This window comes from Lynx canadensis, chromosome F1 (genome assembly GCF_007474595.2).
Source record: "Lynx canadensis isolate LIC74 chromosome F1, mLynCan4.pri.v2, whole genome shotgun sequence".
Lineage (NCBI taxonomy): Eukaryota > Metazoa > Chordata > Mammalia > Carnivora > Felidae > Lynx > Lynx canadensis.
The window spans coordinates 28,305,030-28,326,168 of NC_044319.2; the positions used below are offsets into that span (position 1 = coordinate 28,305,030).

Sequence of the window (21,139 nt, forward strand, 5' to 3'; positions counted from 1 at the left end):
GGCTTATCAAAGGAAGTGATACTGGGTTCTGAAGGATGAGTAAAAGTTTGTTGGGTGAAAAGGTTGAGGTGTAAAAGGAGAGCAACCATTCCAAGCAAGGGGACAGCATCAGCATAATGTGAAAGAAATCCAGAGGGGCTGGGATACAGAGGCTTAGGGAGTGATACAAGATGAATCTGAAGATGATGGCATAAAGCAGACCAGAAGGCCTTGGGCCATGTGAAGGATTCTGGTCTTCTATAAAATTGAAAGACAGTGGACTTAAATTGGAGAGTAGCATACTTAAATTGAAATTTGCACTCTACCATCAATGACAGGAGCAGAGAATGATGCAAAAGCAGTTAGTACAAGGGGAGATCTATGGTGGTAACTTGGATAAACATAGTGGCTGTATACAAATTCAAGACATTTTCAGGATGCAAGACAGTAGGGCTTTGGTGAAAGGTGGTTTTGGAGTTGAGGGGGAGAAGACATCAAGGAGAATGCCCAACCAAATGGATGGCGGTGCCATTTGTTGAAATAGGTGACACCAAGAGGGTCAGGTCTGGGGAACAATTAGGAGAGTCTTGGATGTGTTGAAATGCCTTTGAGAAGTAGAGATCTCCAATGGAAATTGGATACATGGGTGTTGGGGTCAGAGAGAAATCCAAGTCTGAGTTCAAAAGAGAAAGAATAAAGACAAGGCAGTGAGAAATACTTTGGACAGGAATGACAGATGAAAAGAAAAAAATAGTTGTATATTGAGACAAGCATAACACGGTGAAAATATTTTCTAATGCTAATACTAGGAAAATAACAAATGGTTTCATGAATTGTAAAAATAGTAACAGCTAGGGTTTAGTGAACAGTGTTGAGTCAAATAAAAGAGCAGAGCCGAAACTCCTGGTCCTTGGAACTAATCCCTGCCTTATGGGAAGCCGTAGTTGAGATCTGGGTGGGGAAGGGTCAAGTGTGAAACAAAAGCTGGATAAACCTGGAGCGCCTGGGTGGCTTGGTAGGTTAAGCATCCAAATTCAGCTCAGGTTATGATCTTGTAGTTCATGAGTTCGAGCCCCGTGTCGGGCTCTGTGCTGACCTCTCAGAGCCTGGAGCCTGCTTCAGATTCTATGTCTCCCGCTCTCTCTGCCCCTCCCTTCCCCCCCCCCCCCCCCCGCTCGTGCTCTGTCTCTGTCTCTCAAGAATAAATAAAAATGTGAAGAGAAAAAAAAGCTGGATAAACCTTTATGGTAGGGTGGGAGGAAGGAAGGAAGCACGTGGGGCTTATGAAAATTTCCCCTTAAAACCACAATGAAAACCACCTATTAAAAGTAACCAGGTTCCCTCTTGGAACTGACACGAGAGTATGTGCAAGGCCAGTACATTTCACTATGAAAGTTTTACACATTTAAGTAAACTCATGCTGGAGCAAAATCATATATTAATTTTAATGAAATTATGAGTATTCAAATAGAGACATCTTTTACTTTATACAAAAGCAAATTTGTACTCACATTTTAATAAAGAATGCAAACCACAACAAATAAGTTATGATTTTACTTAGAACAGCAAATGTTTTTTTTTAAAAAAAGAAAACAAAAATAGAAGTTGATCTAGGTGTCCAGTTCCTAGGCGTAAATAGCTATATCAAATCTTTAGAATGGCTAAATTTGTTTGTTTGTTTGTTTTGGTATTCCATCTGAAATTTCACTTAGTCTGCTTGAACGTCTAGCCTTAAGAATCAAAGAATTCTACACATTTTTTACACAAAGGAGGGATTTAGTCTTCTTGTGTGTCACATGCTCCTTAGAATTTGAGAAAGAAACAAAGCCCTACAAACACACTGCTCCCACCTTTTTGATGGCTAAGACACAAATTATTCAGTTCCCTCTTGGCTTTAGAAGTTTCACTATTTCCTGTATTACAAGAGTGAAGTGTTATTGAAAAAAGGGTGTGTGACATAGATTTGTATGAGAAATTGAAAGAACTCCAAAATAATCACTTTTACATTTAATAGCTATAAGGTAGAGGATTCTTGTCTAGAATCCATGTCTAAGATTTCATATCAGAGTTCCTGATCCTTGCTGATTCTAGTACTTAATTTTTTCCTCTGATATTCTTCAGGGCAAAACTCACTCAAACTGGTCTATTGGAAAAAAAAAATTCACTAGAAGATTCTAGACTATGTTAAAACCTTTATCAATGTTCTTTCCACAGTAAACAAAGTAATTTTAAATTTACAAATTAAGTGAACAAAGCTTGAGGAAATAAAATTGATAAAATACACACTTTTTCTTAGATTTTCCCCAATTTTGAGGATAATGTTGGGAACGAGTTTTAAGCTATTTACTGAGCATCAAGGTGCATGGGGATGAATAAATAATATATTTATGTAAGACACTGAGAAGGTATGTTCAAATATTTGGGGCATGAGGTTTAGAAATTTAGTTGGCAACTGCCTTCTTTAGGCTTCAACACTGCCAGGATTTTTTATTGTTTTTTTTTGTTTTGTTTTATTTTTTCCTTAGAAAAAAATATTCAGGTGCCTGTTTTTGGCATTCAGATTAACTCAGTGTCAAGACAAGGTCTAACAGTGATAAAATAAGCTATTGATATGTCATGATTTAATAGAAACAATCTTGAATTTATATGCAATTTAAAATACCCTATTTCAAAAGTGCAATTTCAGGATGTTTACTTTCGATTAACAGTCACCAAGAAGAACATTCTGTATTTGCCAAGGGTAGTAATACTGCATCAGAAATATTTCTTGAATATTATGAGTGAAGGAGCCACAGAAAACTCAGCATGAAAAGTGACGTCCTGGAGTTCTACTCAGCTAGAATCCCTTCTGCATTCTCAGCAGCAAGCAGGACACTCAGAAAATGCTGACTTTAATTACAAACTTTATTTGTCAATACAATTCACAGTTTATACATGGTGCATTCCACCATATGAACTTTCAGAACAGTTATTGAGGAGATGAGTGTAGCTTTCTTTCTAAAAGAGCCTGACTTTCTAAAATTTTGGTTAGAATTTTTTAAGTTTATAAAAGTACCTTCAACAAGTTTACATAATATTTACATGTCTAGCTTAAATTTAAATTTTGGAAAATAAGCATCTATTTAGATGTTTTTTTTTTTTAAAGATCCTGTTTATTTTTTAAGACCCTAATCTGAATGCTACTTATTCAGATATTTCCACCACTGTCACTCCCCAGAATAAAAGAAATGTTTTGTAATTGTATTTGGGGAAATCATCTTTCTGCATTTTAAAAATTATATATACAATGTACAGCAGATCTAAGTATGAAAATAAACGAGAGTAGCAATCTACTAGGTGCCTGTAATGAGTTTTTTCTGAATCTTGGAAACATCCAAAGAGTTACAGGATATAAAATTCAACTAAAAAGGGTTATCAGCATTTTCTATCTAAAAAAAAAAAAGCTCCCAAGATTTAAATTGTGCTATAACAGCTTTTCTCTAATGTCAAAGATGAATTATGCCTGCAATCTGCATTTTTTTCCATGTGCAATATATCACAGTGATCCCAGTTTCCACTTCTCCTCTCAAACTCAGTCGCAGCTCCAGAGGGACACCCACACAAGGCTAGGCTGTGCCCAACTCCAGCTACAGCGTCACCTCCCCTGTCTGGCGAAAGTCACCCAGGGAAAGAAAATCGTGTAAGCCTTCCACGTCAAAAAGCAAATAGGTGCTGGCAGTATAATGTTTATTAGCAAATGCCTCGTAACACATTATCGTGCTATCTTCTTTCACACCAATTGTCTTAAATCACCTCCAATACTATCCATGTCTGACAGCTTTCTCCTATCAGATCATATATATATATTTTTTTTCTTCCACCTTTAAAAAAATGTAGTTATTAAATGATAAATTCCAAATACTGCCAGGAAAAAAGGGACTGTTTGGAGCCGCCAGTTTTACCGGCCTGGAAATAATTACACTGTGTATATGTACCACTGGTACCTGAGTCAAATAAATACTCAGAGGGACCATCTGTGCACCTCATTTCTTTGCAGTGCCTTTAACGCTAGAATTTCTGAGTGTTGCTTCAATGTCCATCTAATGTGGCATCTATTCCTTCTTCGGGCATCATCACTTCATTTTACACACTGTTTCCAGCAAGGTATGGTATTCAAACGGGAGTTGTGGGATAAAGGGCTGCAGAGGTGAGCCTAGGGGTAGGGCGGGGAAGGAGAAACCATACATTAGCTAGAGGGGTTCTGTTTCTTCGTAAGATAAGGCACTGACAGAAAATTTCTTAGGTAAAAGGCTGCATAAGAATCTCTTGCCATTTACAAAAAGAAATGTTGTCATCCATAAATGGTCCATATCTAGGCTCAGTTAGGTAGACCCTGAAAAGTTAAGGACTGATCCCTCAAAGCTACATTATTACCAGAAACAATTATAATTCATTCTGAGGCCTTATGGCACATTAGGAAAAGAGGGAGGAAAACAGTCTGGGCACAGAAAGGCATCAGACATTGCTTGTTTTATTCCACTTGTCAAAGAACGTGGACCGTTCAACAAGCGTCATCAAAAAGATAGTGCTGGCTCAGGATTCCAAATTCTCTTGATGGTTGATGACCATGATGGGTGTTATCTATTTTGTTTCCCCCTTTGGAGCTCATGCACAATTTAAAAAATGCTACCAGCAACAGTCATTAAAGAGCATACAGAAGTCCTCACCTATGGCTACGCCTAAGGCTCTTCAAAGAGAGGGCTATTTAATGTTCTCGATCACCGCAATCTCCTCGCCTGCACAGTGGGGCGTCAATCCGTTCAAATAGATACTCTCAGTTTTCAGTAAGGGAGGCAGGACGTCCCTCTCGCTGGCCAGGTGATTCACGGACAGGGTCCTCCTGCACGGGGTCAGCTCTTGGTTGTGGTTCCCGGCGAGTTCCGCCGACAGCTTCCGCTTAATGGAGGTGGCGCGCTGGAACTTGTCGTAGATCTCCACGCTCAGGCGCCTCCTGGTCTCCTTGAACTCGGCGGTGACGTTTGCCGTCCACTCAGCGGCGTGGGCTCTGAACTCTCCCACCTGGAGCACGCACGCGGAGAAAACACAGAGAGACACCAACACGACAGTCAGCATTTTGTGTGCCTTCTCTCTCGAGCGTTTTATTGTGTTTTAAAAAGGAGATCGGAGCCTTTCGAAATACCGGAGGTCTGAGGATTGGTGTGATTACGCACGCGGTGCAGCGTGAGGCTCCTTTTGACATAGATACGGCTCTACAAATTAATCCGTGAACTTAAACCCTCGAAACCGAATTGTATTAGAGGTGCTAGATGTGCCTCTGTCACTGAAGCTTCTGCAGCTGTAAAAAGGCAATCTCTAACTTTTTGAGACGCTGTGGGTTATTTTTTTCATCTGTAATTTCCAGAAGTATTTGAACGTAGAAAAGGCAGTCAGACACCGGTAGGAGCAGCAAGACCGAGTAAAAGCCCAGAATGTGAACCCCGGTGACCTGGTTGGTGCCGGTAGCGATGCTGTGTTTGCTCCGGATGCAAACACAGGTTTGAGAGGGCGGAAGTTGTGTGTGCAAGAACTTTGTGTCCAACCCCACAATGGCGTCATCTGGGAATTCTCTGTTTACTAAATGAGCAGTAAAATATTTTGTTTCTGCTTTCAGGGAAAGCAAAGGAAGGAGAGCTGGCAAGCCCACTTTGAGGCCCATTTGGAGACTAAGGCCAAGGCCTAGTTTCTGAATGAACGTTTGCGGAATTGGGGAAGTTACTCAACCCATCCCAGCCGCCGCTTACTCGGGGGTAGGACAGGCATCTTCAGGGCACAACCGTCTTCTCTGTATACTGACTGTACTTACTTCCTCCCCCATTCTGATTGTCATTAATGTTTTTACAGAAATGGTCTTACATGAAACACATTGTTTTGCAAATGGCTTTTTCCCCCACTTAACCAATTTTAGTCATTTGGTCCTAATAGTATCCATTAGTGCTGCCTCACAGTTTGTATCAGCTGATAAAAACAGAGGGGGAGGGGGATGACAACCTCCAGGTCCTGTTCTGTCGCTCACATTCTGTGTGTCCACAGGCAAGCCATTTTTACCTTTTTTGAACTTTAGGTTCCTTATCTATAAAATAAGGGTAATAATGGTTTCATAGGAGAGAGAAGCGATGTGCGTGTGTCTCCTTAAAATATAAAGGACTACAAAATTACTAACTATGACAGTGAGGCTGGTGATCATATGGCTTGCCAGGGGTACTTTGAGAGCTTAAAGCAGAATACCAGAAACAGATTGAAAAAAATGGGACATTTCTCCCTGGAATGTAATTCGCAGTTTCTAAGCATCTAGTGGAGACGTGGTCTGAGGTCTCTTGGCAGGTCTCCCCAGAAATGCAACGGATTACCTAACCCTGGGTTACATGGAACTTTTAAGCCATGAGGCGCTTTGGACATGTTGAAGACATACGTAAACGATACTGCTGAACCGTCGTCCTGGTCAGATGCACGGGGTGATGTACTTCATTAGTCAAAGGAAGGCTAAGGCAAGAGAGTGATTATGTTTATGTTCTGCTCATTTTTACAACTGGGATAATATTTTAAAAGCGAATGGTGAATTCAGTATAGAACTCAATAAACATTTACTAATAATGAAAAGGACTGTCACTGTTAGCGCGGGTCAATGTCATGGGATTGTGTAAAATTCTGTATATATGTATAGTGCCTACTATGTGCTGGATGTGCTCTTTCAAAAATGTTAACTTACTTCATCACCTTGAGGATGGTTCTTTCCCCCATTTGACAGAAGGAACTGAGGCTAGAGAGGTTAAAACACTTAAGACACACAGTAAATATGTGCTGAAGCCAGAATTCAAACTTGGAGGCCTAGCTCCACCATATTATTCTGCCTTGCCAGTAAAATATATATGTTTTTTAATTTTTGTAAGGTTTATTTATTTTTGAGAGAGAGACAGAGTGTGAGTGGGGGAGGGGCAGAGAGAGAAGGAGACACAGAATCTGAAGCAGGCTCCAGGCTCTGAGCTGTCAGCACAGAGCCCGGCGCGGGGCTCGAACTCCTGAACTACTAGATCATGACCTGAGCTGAAGTTGGACACTTAACTGACTGAGCCACCCAGGTGCCCTGCCAGTAAAATCTTATTAATTCTAAGGACTAAATGTCTTTTGGAGGAGCATAAGGCAAATTCACATCGTATGGAAATCTGTTCCATTGCCAGTTTATATATTAGGGTGAGGATAGTCTGTCACGGTTTCCTAAAGACACTGGGAGAATAAAAGTTTTTCCAGTTCCCGCTCTAGGGCTACTTATGTAAACCAACAGTGGTATCTGTTTCCTCTCTACTGTGCCCTGATTTTTCTATTATTCTTCACGATATTGGACTTGAGGAATGTAGCCACTCAAACTCAAAACTTGAAAGTAAGGAGGAAGAAAAAGAGAAAAATAAAAGAGAGTCCCTCAGAAACCAAACCAAGGCCATCAAAATAATTAGTTATTCCTGTTTCTTTTTTTTTTTTTTAATTTTTTTTTCAACGTTTATTTATTTTGGGGACAGAGAGAGACAGAGCATGAACGGGGGAGGGGCAGAGAGAGAGGGAGACACAGAATCGGAAACAGGCTCCAGGCTCTGAGCCATCAGCCCAGAGCCTGACACGGGGCTCGAACTCACGGACTGCGAGATCGTGACCTGGCTGAAGTCGGACGCTTAACCGACTGCGCCACCCAGGCGCCCCTAGTTATTCCTGTTTCTTAAAAAAAATATCCTGACCTTACAGAATTGTCTATAGCAATATAGTCATTATTGATCAAATAACAGTATCCTATAGTCCCGTTTCTGTTAATAAGGATGAAACTGTATATTGAAACTCTGAAGGTGCTCTTTTGTTTCCAAAGAAATTAGAATGTCACATTTATATAAGTAAAATTTTTCTTGATTGAAATGTTAATGCTTGTGGTGTTCTGGAGAATTACAATGAATCCTTATGCACTAAAACATTTTTTGTCTCATTGGATTTTTATAAAAATCTTTCAATCACTTAATCAAATAGTATCTCATCTGCCTAAAACTAAGCAGTCTACACTACTTAGTAACGAAGCAGAGGACCCAAAACGAGCAAAAATAGCTCCTAAAGGATCACAGTGAATGTTCCTGCAGCTTAGGCACTTGACTCAGAGAAGAGGTCTCCCCCCAGATTCCATGTGTCCCGGATTTGTACACGGTGCTCACAGGCCATGTGATCTGATTTACAAGCAAAGGAAGAAAATGGAGTGCTACAGTCACTTGCCCTCTGAACTCTAAGGGAACTGCTCTTACCCTTGTCACTAAATTTACAGTGGACCGTTCTTTGTCCCTGCTCTGCCTGATCTTCACCAAAGGGTTTTGCTGACTACTGCCTCCCTTCCAATCAATCTTTGGTCCTAGTTTCCAAATCAGCACCCTCTCAAGGTGTTGCTTTACCACGTAGGCTAATTCTTCTCAATCACCTTGGGGACTCACTTTCTTTTACCTTTTCCTTGACTATCTTTGTTCCCCAGAGTTCTAGTCTTCTCATTTTCCCTGGATGATTGTCTCTTTCCAGTGGTTTCAATTACTATCTGCCTGCTGATGACTACCAAAATACCTATTTCCAGGTCTAATCCCTGACTGAATTCTGTATCCATACAACGTTCATTTTAGATGACTTCTCGGCATCTCAAACTCAGCCTATCTCCAAATGAAATCATTTAACTTCTCCAACCTGTTCTTAGTTAATTGCTTATCACAGTGAACAGTACCATTAACCACTGCATTTCCCAGGCTGAACTTCAATATAATCCTTTGTTCTTCCTCTCACTCACTCTTATGTCAAATCAGCCTTGAGTCTTCCCAATTTCCCTATTTTTCTCTCAATTCCTTTCACTTCTCTCTATTCCTGTTGTCAAAACTGTGGTCCTGTCTGCCGTTTTGGCCCATCTGTATTGCTTCAGCAGCCTCCTAACCAGTCTTGCTGACTTACGTCCACCTCTCTCAAATGCATTATCCACACAGCAGTTACAGTGAGTTCCCTTTAATAAACACGAATCCATCAGGTACTTTCCCTTGTATAAAACCATTCAATTGATTCCTGCTTCACTTAGGAGAAAGTCCAAACTCTTTCAAGTGGCTCATATGTTCTAGGGTCTACCTATTTCGGCCTCAATTCTAAACATCATCCTTCTCAAAGTCTATTCTTAGGGGCCATCTTGAACATTTATTTCCTCAAACACACCACTCATTCTTTTGCCTTTATTCATTCACTGGTTATTATTCTCTCTGTTCAGAGTAGTGTTCCCAAGTCCTTCTCTAGTGCCTAGTGCATTTCCTACTCATCCTAAACTAGTCACCCTAGACTGCTTCCCGGAGCCATTCCCTGACCTCCCCCGCCCCGCCCCCAGACTACATCAGGGTCATTACAGCAGTCTGTACTTCCCTAGCATTACTCTCATCACAATGTATTACAATTATTAGTTTCATTGCTCTCTTGGCTTCATGGTGATGAAAAGATATGTCTGCTGTATCCTATTCAGCTTTCCCAGAACACAGAAGAGTGTAGATAGTGGGGATTTAGTAAGGGTTTCTTGGACAAATGAATGAATGAATGGCAGACCAATCGGTCATGTTTGGAAACCAAGCTCCAATAAGAAGAGTGTGCCTCCTGGTTGACTCTGATGGGATAATCCTGTTCCTTTCAGGAGAAAGATACAGCCAGGTCTATTCATAGTAAACGTGCAAAGTATGTGTCCTCAAACTTTTTAGACTTTGTAGAGTCTCCTCACCATTCTAAGAATGGTTCTCAAAGTGAAGAACATCATTTAAATAAAATCCCCTTTAAATCAAAGTAAAAATCAAAATCTACCATTTTGTGTGACAATACCTGACTAGGCTATCCCAGAACCTGGCGGCAACATCATTATGTATATAACATTTAAAGTTAAAGAAGGGTTAGTGCTTTTATTTTAGAAGAATCACCAATATCTTCGTCTGCCACTATGAACACTTGCTAAGCATCTAATAGCTTTTCAGGGTAGCAAAGTCTCATGATTACAGAGGCCCAGTATTTGCCTCTTCAGTAGTGGTTCCAAGCCCTAGAATCTTCAGGTTCTCTAAAGTATCTGAAATAATGCCAAGGAGGCCCTTGATATGGTAGCAACATAATTTAAAACCAAGCACTTGCCATATTTCAACTTCTTTCAGGGCAATTTACCTAAATCACATAAGATTGACAGAATGGCCTAAGAAAGATGAAAGTTCATGACTTTAGAAACTTGCAATTTATGAAGTTCACAGGAAGCTCATTTGTAATCATAAGGAGTATTTATCACTCCATGGACTCTAAATCAACCAACGACATGGCAGATTCTTTGAGGGTAAAGATCACTGGCCAATTTCTTATCAAGCTCACCCTTTCTTCCCCCTTCACATTGCAGCTTCTGGGACAATGCTTCGAATAGAGTAATTTAAAGTTTAGTTTTCTCAATCTAGATGGTAAGCTTAATGACAGAAACTATGCATCCTATTTATTTCTTCTTCTCATAAAAGTGCCCAACATGGTAATTTGAACAAACTAGACTCCTGGATGCTTTCTGACCAACTAGTGAGAAATCTGTGGCTGCTGACTGACACAGCCCTCTTCCTGAATACAGACACTCTCAGGGACTCGCCTATGAAGCTGCTATTTGCATAAGTTCTAGATCAGTGTGTGCTGGTACAGCCTGAAGAGAAAGCAATTTATAAATCAGTTTTACTAATCACTAAAATGTTCATATCCTTTGATGAAAGTCAATTCATAGAAATTTATCCTGGACAAGAATTTTTGCCAAAGGGAAAAAATACGTATGGAGATATCCTCTGAACTATACTTTGAATTGCACAATAATATTGAGATTAGTAAAGGTCATTTAAGAAGCCAGTGTTCATTGGGGCGCCTGGGTGGCGCAGTCGGTTAAGCGTCCGACTTCAGCCAGGTCACGATCTCGCGGTCCGGGAGTTCGAGCGCCGCGTCGGGCTCTGGGCTGATGGCTCAGAGCCTGGAGCCTGTTTCCGATTCTGTGTCTCCCTCTCTCTCTGCCCCTCCCCCGTTCATGCTCTGTCTCTCTCTGTCCCAAAAATAAATAAACGTTGAAGAAAAAATTTTTTTAAAAAGAAAAAAAAAAAAGAAGCCAGTGTTCATGAGAAGTCCTCAGCTTTAGAAACTATTTTCTATTATGTTGTGTTGAGTAAAGTGATGAAGATAGTAAAGTTATGTCTCTATTTTGATTACAACTATGTAGAATAATGAATGTATATAGGCAAGGGTAGTAGAAACAACAGTATGTAAAAATGGCAACTGTAGATTTCAACAGTCACATATTGAATGCTTATTATGAAACAGATCCTGGGCTTACTGCTGACTTTCTTGAGTTGCAGAAAGTTTTGAGTAGTTTTTTTTTTTCCTTTTAAATCTCCCCTTACTGATGTTATAGTACTACCTGTGTAGATTCAGTGTCTAGCATACCCAGCCCTGAAAAAAGCTTGTGAGGGCAGAGTTCTCTATGGAATGCTTTTTATTTGCTCAACACATGTACCAGAATTGGATTGCAGTTGCCACTGGGAGTTTTTCTCAGCCAGACATCAAAGAAAAAAATATACCTTGCAGGAATCTTTAAAGTTACAAAGAAAAAAATGCCTGAGAATCAGTAAGATGTAAAGGCAGCCTCCAGAAGGGGAGAAAATATTTGCCAATCCTATTATCTGATAAGAGGTTAATATCCAAAATATATAAAGAACTCCTACAACTCAATAGCAAAAAAAAAACAAGCAATCTGATGAAAATAATAGGCAGAGGATCTGAATAGACATTTTTCCAAAGAAGATACACAGAACCCCAGCACGTACATGAGGTGTTCAACATCACCCATCATCAGGGAAATGCAATTCAAAACCACCACGAGATATCCCCTCATACCTGTTAGAACAGCGAGTATAAAAAAGATAAGAAGTAACAAGCTTTGGCCAGGATGTGGAGAAAAGGCAACCCTTGTGCACTGTTGGTAGGACTGCAAATTGCTGCAGCCACTCTGAAAAATAGTATGTGGGTTCCTCAAAAAATTAAAAATAGAACTAGCATACGATACAGCAATTCCACTTCTCAGCATTTATCCAAAGAAAATGAAACCACTTGCTCAAAAAGATATACGCACCCTCATGTTCACTGCAGTATTATTTGCAAGAGCCAAGACATGCAAACAACCTAAGTGTCCATCGATGGATGAATGGATAAAGAAACTGTGGTGTATATATAAATATATTCAGTCATAAAAAATGAGATCTTGCCATTTGCAACAACATAGATGGAACTTGAAGGCATTATGCTAAGTGAAATAAGTCAGAGGAAGACAAATATCATATAATCATATGATCTCATTCACATGTGGAATCTTACACACACACACACACACACACACACACCAAGCTCACAGATAACAGAAGAGACTGGTGGTTGCCATAGGCAGGAATAGCAGGGTGGGCAAAATGGGTGAAAGGAGTTTAAATGTACAAACTCCCAGTTATAAATAAGTCATGGGGATATAATGTACAGCATGGCAACTATAATTAATAACACCATACTGCATATTTGAAAGTTGCTAAGAGAGTAGGTCTTAAGAATTCTCACCAATAAGATTAAAAAATTCTGTAACTATGTATGGTGATGGACTGGTGGTGATCATTTTGCAATATATACAAATACTGAATCGTTATTTAGTATACACGAAAGTAATGTCATGTTGTATGTCAATTATACCTCAAATAAAGAAATTAAAAAATAAAATATTCTTAAAAAGACGGAGAATGTTTGAATCACTACTTCTGAATCTTTACCTTGTTTACTAAAGTATAATCCATTACACTTTACATCTAGGTGTGATGACTTTCATATTTATTAGTGATTTCACTTCTGAAAGTTTCCTTGTCTCTACCCCAGGTCAGTCTTCACCAGAATAGTCTTTCCTGGTAACAGAAAGTGTAATGACCTAAAGAGAATGGTCAGTGTTCTAAGTTTGAAAAAATTTTTTTTTAATTTCAGGTCTTTTAAATGTTTGGTCTTTATCAACTGCATTTCTAAGGTTATTTTCCTTCAAGCAACTCTGCAAAATACCAGCTACATGTTTTTTTTATTTTATTTTTATTTTTCCAAGAGAGTAAAGCTGATTCGTGAGGAGCAGTAATGCCTTATACTTTCTTTTCCCTTCTGCTCTGTGTCTGAGCCATGCTTCTGTGACAGGAAGACACAATCCTAGCCTGACTTTTGATAAGAGAATAGATTCCAGGGTGCAGGTGTCCTCTCAACAAGGCAAAAGTCACTGTCTCTTCATCGGCTGGGGTTCCCTGAAAAATTGCTGTTGAATATTAACTAATATGCAAGGGGTCCTACAATTTTATTTTTTAAAAATGTTTATTTATTTTGAGAAGGGGGGAGGGGCAGAGAGAGGAAGAGAGAGAAACCCGTGCAGGCTCTGTGCTGTCAGCACAGAGGGCTCTATAATTTTAAACCATGCTGTTCATGAGTCCTTTTTTTTTTTTTTTTTTTTTTTTTATAAAATTCAACAATCACCATGGGGTTAAATCTTATTTCATTTTAATCTGCTGCTTAATTTATCAAATGAACTTGTGAAATCCCTCCAATTTAGAATAATTCTAACCTGAATTATTTATTTACCTTAACTCTCTATTTCACTTTGACCGAACAAGTCTTTAGCCCTTCCATACATTTCCATTAAGCTGGAAAACCTAGCATTCTCTGCTTTAGCTTTTCACCCAGAATCATAACTATCCTACTTTCCCACCAACCCATTAGCTTTGAAATTCTACAGCATCCTTTATAGAGTTTTTGGTTTTCAGATCATTAATAGTAATAAAAAGTTGCTCATGTTCTAAATTGTCCATTTCCAAAGATTGAATATCTCAGCGACATTTTTTTCCCCAATTACTTGCAGGCAGATGCTCTAGAGTGGAGATTTGTGGAACAATTTGGAAAGTCGGCAACAGTGGCTCCACTAGTCCTCTGTGTTAAGGTAGCACTTCAAATTTCCTTTCCTTCACATCGCTTTCCACCAGTCACTTCCCTTGAATGACTCCCTTCCAGTCTCAGTTCATGAACAAGGCCAATTTTTGCAGTTCTACAATCTTTGCTAGTCAGTTTCTCCCTACAGACCTTACCCTACCTTATCTCTATTTTCTATTCTAATTGGTTTTTTCTTTCCATGTGTGCTCAATTAACTATGAATAATAATCACTCATTATAGGTAAGCCAGTCCCTTTCATAGAGTCATAACTAGATGAGGAATTTCTATCTGAAACTCTGTAAGGTTTTTGTAAGTTTTTTTTCCAATTAACAAAAGCCAACTCAACTACTGGATAATACTTGGAAGAACTTCAACTTTTCTTAAAAAAACATTTTTTAGGGGCACCTGGGTGGCTCCGTCAGTGAAGCATCCCACTCTTGGTTTCAGCTCAGGCCATGATCTCATAGTTTTAAGACTGAGTCTCCTATCAGGCTCTGAAGGTGTGGAGGCTGCTTGGGATTTTCTCTTTCTCCCTGTGTCTCTGTCCCTCCTGCTCTCACACTCTCTCAAAATAAACTAAAAACCCCCAACATTTTTTAATGTGCAGATCTAACCATTGATTTTTTAAAAGTTTTTGCTTAAGTTTCAGTTAATCCACATAGAGTGTAATGTTTGTTTAGGTGTACAATATAGTGATTCAACACCTCCATACAACAACACCCAGTGCTCATCACAAGTGCCCTCCTTCATCCCCATCACCTATTTCACACCTCTCCTCCCCCCGGGAACCATCAGTTTGTTCTCTGTAGTTAAGTCTGTTTCCTGGTTTGTCTCTCCCTGTCTCTTTTCTTTTTCCCTTGTTCATTGGTTTTGTTTCTTAAATTCCACATGAGTGAAATCATACGGTATTTCTCTTTCTCTGACTGACTTATTTCACTTAGCGTAATACTCTCGCTCCATCACGTCGTTGCAAGTGGCAAGATTTCATTCTTTTTTATGGCTAATATTCAGTTGTACTGCTTTGACATGGTAGGGTAACATGGCCAGAGACCTTTCTCCCTGAAGGATGGCTTCCAAAGAATCTAAAGCCAAGTTGAGCATTTAGGATTTAACGGCCATTTTGTCGTCTTCACCAGGAATAAGACTAAAGAGGTTTTTCTTGTCTTTCTCCAATGCATTTTCCTGCTCTTTGACAGTGGGATGTTAATTTCTTTTTCTCAGTGTTCAAACAATATATCTTAAAGACATGAGGGAAATTAAAAACTAAAAGCAAGTAGCTGAGTTGAAAACTTTCTTCTGGTTAAATTTGTGAAAAAAATTTAAAGATTACTTTGCATTCCAATTTCAGAGGTTGCCTAGCCTGTAATTCTTGACAATTATTATTAATTCATTTTCTGAAGTATTGACATTTCATCGTATTGTTGAACTGCACTGTTAAAAAGACCAAAGTAGTCTCTTTACCAACCAGGGTAAAACAAACAAACACAACTGAAAGGATTACTAAGTGTCACGTTATCTTCACGGAATGGCACATGATGTTTTTCTCTGGTTTTCATTAAAGTATATGTAATACTCATAATGCCTCTTTAATATAAACTACTTTTTTTAGTTAGCAATTTCACCAGTTCTTTTTTTAAAAAAATTAATGTTTATTTTTGAGAGAGAGAGAAAGGGAGAGAAAAAGAAAGAATGAGTGGCGGAAGGGCAGAGAGAGAGGGAGACACAGAATCTGAGGCAGGCTCCAGGCTCTGAGCTGTCAGCACAGAGCCCGATGCGGGGCTCGAACCCACGAACCGTGAGATCATGAACTGAGCCTAAGTTGGATGCTTAACCGACTGAGCCACCCAGGTGCCCTTCTCCAATTCTTTTTTTTTTTTTTTTTCAAATTTTTTTTTCAACGTTTTTTATTTTTGGGACACAGAGAGACAGAGCATGAACGGGGGAGGGGCAGAGAGAGAGGGAGACACAGAATCGGAAACAGGCTCCAGGCTCCGAGCCATCAGCCCAGAGCCGGACGCGGGGCTCGAACTCACGGACCGCGAGATCGTGACCTGGCTGAAGTCGGACGCTTAACCGACTGCGCCACCCAGGGGCCCCCAATTCTTAATACCACACAGATTAACATAATTGTGTAAGGATTAAGTACAATAGTTTTAATAAAACAATGTCAAGAAAAATAATAACACTAATATTAATATTATGATTTTAAATATCTTTCTTGTAAAATATTCGCAAGTATTAAATATAATGTTAACTGTTTTAATAAGGTGGGGCTGCAAAATCTACAAAGTCACTTGTAGACTAGACTCAACTTCTTAATTGTTGTGACATACTGGCAGTGTATCACTGAATATTCTTAAAATTCTCCCCTCTGGTCTGGTACTGGAATTAACTTTTTTTTTTTTAAGTTTATTTATTTATTTTTGGAGAGTCAGAACGCAAGGGGGTGAGGAGCAGAGAGAGAGAGGGAAGATCTCAAGCAGGCTCCATGCCAGCCATCAGCGCAGAGCCCATGCGGGGCTCAAACTTTTGAAACTGTGAGATCATGACCTGAGCGGAAATCAAGAGTGAGGCTTAACAAACTGAGCCACCCATGAGCCCCTGTTACTGTAGTTACTTTAACAGTCTGTATTATGGAGCTCATCCAACCTACAGAACGTTTTATTGTACTATAAAGATAGGGATATTAACGTTTATTTATTTTTGAGACAGAGAGAGACAGAGCATGAATGGGGGAGGGTCAGAGAGAGAGAGGGAGACACAGAATCTGAAACAGGCTCCAGGCTCTGAGGGGTCAGCACAGAGCCCGACGCGGGGCTCGAACTCATGGACCGCGAGATCATGACCTGAGCCGAAGTCGGCCGCTTAACTGACTGAGCCACCCAGGCGCCCCAAGATAGGGATATTAAAATTCATGAAACAATATAAAATAATTTATGTACTTTTTTCCAAAATATCACATACACATGACTCAATTAGCTAGATATTTGTCTGTCACTACAATGTAGAAACTCTGTGATGAGGTGGGGGTGATGGTGGGGAATCCTGTATTTGTTGTTTTCTTAAAGGTATCTCGCTGTGTGAAAAATAACCAGTCAAAAGTAAAAACTGAATGAAGGGGTGATGGAACTTTATAAGCATTTGCCACAAAATCAACTCATTACATACTTAATAAAATAAAAGCATTGACTGAGGTTTTCAAAACTCTTTCAAGAAACCTGGATTTGAGAGTAGCTTCCTTATAACAAAAGGGCATTTTATGTTCATATAGAAATACAAGACCTGTCCACTAAAAAAATGCTTTTGCTTCCTTTCATCTTTTGTTTTCCTGATTATTATTTTTTAAAAATTTAATGTTTATTTATCTTTGAGAGAGAGACAGAGTGAGAGTGGGAGGGGGGCAGAGAGAGAAGACACAGAATCCAATACAGGTTCCAGGCTCTGAGCTGTCAGCATGGGGCTTGAACTCCCAAACCACGAGATCATGACCTGAGCCAAGGTCAGACGCTTAACCCACTGAGCCACCCTGGTGGCTTCCCTTCTTAAGCAGCTCAGCCCTCCAGGAATTAGGGGAAGCAGACTAGGGAGTCGGCAGGGTTGTGGCATTGGGGAAGGGAGCCACAGTGCCTTAGTAGCATGTCAGAGTTAGATCGGCATGAAGGGAGCACCTGCACAAGGGTGGCAGCCAGATATGGGGTGTCAGAGCCAAAGAGGGATGGAGGGCACAACCCACACAAGGGAGGCCCAGAGCGTAGTGCTGGAGACCAAGCAGGGTGGGGAGGGCACTCTTGAAGGGTTGGGGGTGGGACAGCAGACAGAATAATGAAGAGGTAAGGATTTCACTGTAGAGAAAGGAATTACAAATATAAAAAAGCAGAAAATTAGAACAACCTCTTATGTCAGATTGGAACTGGGGGTGTCATTTTTTTCTGCAATTATTTTTAATTTAGGTATAAGTGACATATGGTTATATTAATTTCGGGTGTACAATGTAATGATTCGATATTTGTATATATTGCAAAAATGATCACCATAGTCCAATTAACATCCTCATGGTTTTCAAGATGCACAGATAGATATAGAATAGATAGAGGGGCACCTTGGTGGCTCAGTCGGTTAAGCGTCTGACTTCGGCTCAGGTCACGATCTCACAGTTTGTGAGTTCAAGCCTCGCATCAGGCTCTGTGCTGACAGCTTGGAGACTGGAGCCTGCTTCAGATTCTGTGTCTCCCTCTCTCTCTGCCCCTCCCCCACTCATGCTCTGTCTCTGTCTCTGGCTCTCTCTCAAAAATAAACATTAAAAAATTTAAAAAAGCTAAAATATGTGTATGCATGAATATATAATGTCTTCTTTAGCTCTGTCTATTCAGAGTGCCTGGAAACAGTAACAACGCCATTAAAAGCATCCAAATCTCTATTTCTAAATGTCATTACCCACTAAAAGAAACCATGGTTCCTTGGAGAAATGAATGATTCTGAGGCCATGGCAGAGAAATTTTAAGCCGACTCTAGGACGTATTATTGTGCCAGAAAATAAAGAATTAGTCAAAGGATAACGGGGATTCACCCAAAGACACAGAAGACAGCTTGCAGGGGCTACTGCTGGCCAAGTCTGGGACTACTTGGGGGTCAAAATACATGATGTTTGTAACAGGTGATAGCTCATGGATTACAGCAGCTTCACATAAACGCATAGAAGCATAGATACATACATAAAGAAGAGTTTGAGGATGAAAGGGACAACCATAAAATCTCAAAGTACTTCCCCATATGTATTAATTACACAGGGAGAGGAATAATTATATAGTGGAGAAACATGGCAGACACTGCTGTGATCTTGGTTAACATCTGAAAAATGGGACAATCAAAATTGTGTGGAGTGAGGGTGGAGTGAGAAGAGCTTGTTCATGTGCTGTTTAGATTTATACTGGGTATCAATTACTGTGATACTTATATTTCACTGGTGTACTTTACAAAATATATCATAGTTGTAGTTGAAAGTCAGTGTTTAAGTTCACTGACAATTATATCCTTTAAAATTATTCAATGCAAAATGAAGAATTTTAGATTTTAATGTAAAAATATGCATGGACAGACCTCACTTTTCAAAATCCTCTCAGGGAGTTCACACACACACAGTGTGAGGACTACTGCTCTGAACCAATGCTTTGCAACCATGGTGTTGGCCAGCAATGAGCAAAGGTTTTCTCCTCCCACCCACACCCTTCTCCTCCTCCAAAGACACAAGTTGTGGCTCACTTATTTATTCTCCACATCACCTTTCCCTATTCCTCTATCCCAGAGTTTTATGAAAAGAATGTAAATATTTTGGTACTTTTAACATGATTGATTTAGGACGTGTTACCCAACCATGAGCTTCGGGGACTGCATGGAACTCTTGCAACTATACATACACTATGAGGATTTGTGCATTTAAAAAAAAAAGTTTATATTTGAGAGAGAGAGCACAAGCAGGGGAGAGGCAGAGAGAGAAAGAAACACACACAGAATCTGAAGCAGGCTCCAGGCTCTGAGCTGTCAGAACAGAGCCTGACACGGGGTTCGAACTCACAAACTGAGAGACTATGACCTAAGCCCAAGTTGGATGCTTAACCAACTGAGTCCCCCAGGCACCTCGATTTGTGCAGTTTTTACTGGGGAAGGGAATCAGAGCTCTTTGCAAACTCTCAAAGAGTATGTGACCCAGAAAAGGTTATGAACCCCTGCTATTTGAAGCAAATTCAACATTGATGTTTATAATAGTGGAAGACCACTCCTATGTTTTGTAGGTTTCATTTTGTGTACTGTTTTATCTCAACTGCTTAGCCCAGTATAGGCACATTGTAGACACTTAATAAATCTTTGTCAAATAAATATCGCAGGAGCCAAAGGAATTTGGGGATGTCACAAGGAGGTTGCCAGATAACAGAGAAAAGGATGGTAAAGAGTATTATGGGAGAATGCCGTAAATTTCAAACATGGAGCTTCGTGATGCAAAGGCCCATTGGATTGTGTTGGGAGAAAAGCGACTGCCCTCATAGTGCTTACTGGGTGAGAGAGACAATAATTTCACAAATAAATACATAATTACAAATCACTATCAAGTGCAGTTACGCCAAAGTAAGGAACATGATGAAAGCATATAAGGAGAAGGAATAATTAGACTGGATGGGTTGAATGGGTGTCTAGAGAGATACGATAATTGATCTGAGATCACAATGATCCCTGTAGTTAGCAAGGTGATGAGTGTGGAGAAGAGCGGTCAATGCCAGGGCAGAGCATGTGGGAAGGGAAGGGAGTGGAAGGGAAGGGAAGAAAGGGACACATGTGGAAAAGAGGACACGTGTGAAAAAGAGCTTGGTGCAGTCAGAGAACTGAAAGAAGGCCCATGTGGCTCAATTCTAACAAATCTACAAGATGAGGCTTTGAGAGGGCCCAAATTATGCATGACCACAGAAGTCATGTTAATTCAAAGATGTTGAACTTATTCTCAGAGCAAAGTGGGACAATCGAAGAATTTGAAGCAGAGAATAACAACGTCAAGTTTGGGTTTTGGTTTCTATGTATACACCACATGTGTTGACAAAAAAGTCCTGGGAATGCAGACAAAATAAGATTTCGACTTTTATTTATTTTTCTTAGGCTGCTACTAATATTTAATATTTTGAACGCCACAAGTGCTCTCGCTTGGTCCCTGTGGTCCATAGAGGAATGATGAGGAAAGAGCAGGATTTCGAAGATGGGCAGGTTGGCAGGGGCCCCCTCACTTCATTGTTGTCAGTGTATTCTGGTGTATTGGAATTTACAGGCTATGGGCTATCGGCAATGGGGTTATAAAATCAAAATCTTTACATTGTAGGATTTCTGTAATGCTAAGTAATAAGATGGGATGTAGCCATGAAAATCTTAGGCACTAACACACTGTTACCTTGCGGCGTAACACTTAAAGATCACTTATGCATTTTTTTTCTTAAAGTTTGATGAGCCACTCTGCGATGACAAATGTTTTCTGTAGTGAACTTAACTTTTTGTTAGTGAACTTTTTGTCAGTGAACTTAACTATATGGTAGTTAGTTTGAAACAAAAAACTCATCTACTCTGTCC

The 21,139-nt window shown here is 39.9% G+C and overlaps 1 protein-coding gene across 3 annotated transcripts in view; it reads right to left on the reverse strand.

The window, feature by feature from the left end:
- Window positions 1-1,441: 1,441 nt before the first annotated feature.
- The window catches only part of KCNK2 (potassium two pore domain channel subfamily K member 2), a 127,770-nt gene continuing 108,072 nt past the window's right edge, over window positions 1,442-21,139 (reverse strand). For 2 of the 3 annotated variants that reach the window (XM_030303018.1, XM_030303016.1), the window contains exon 7: window positions 1,442-5,037. In XM_030303018.1, the coding sequence (XP_030158878.1) occupies window positions 4,720-5,037 (318 nt within the window). In that variant the 3' untranslated portion in view covers window positions 1,442-4,719. The remainder of the gene's footprint in view (window positions 5,038-21,139) is intronic. The other variant, XM_030303017.1, reaches the window with a different exon arrangement.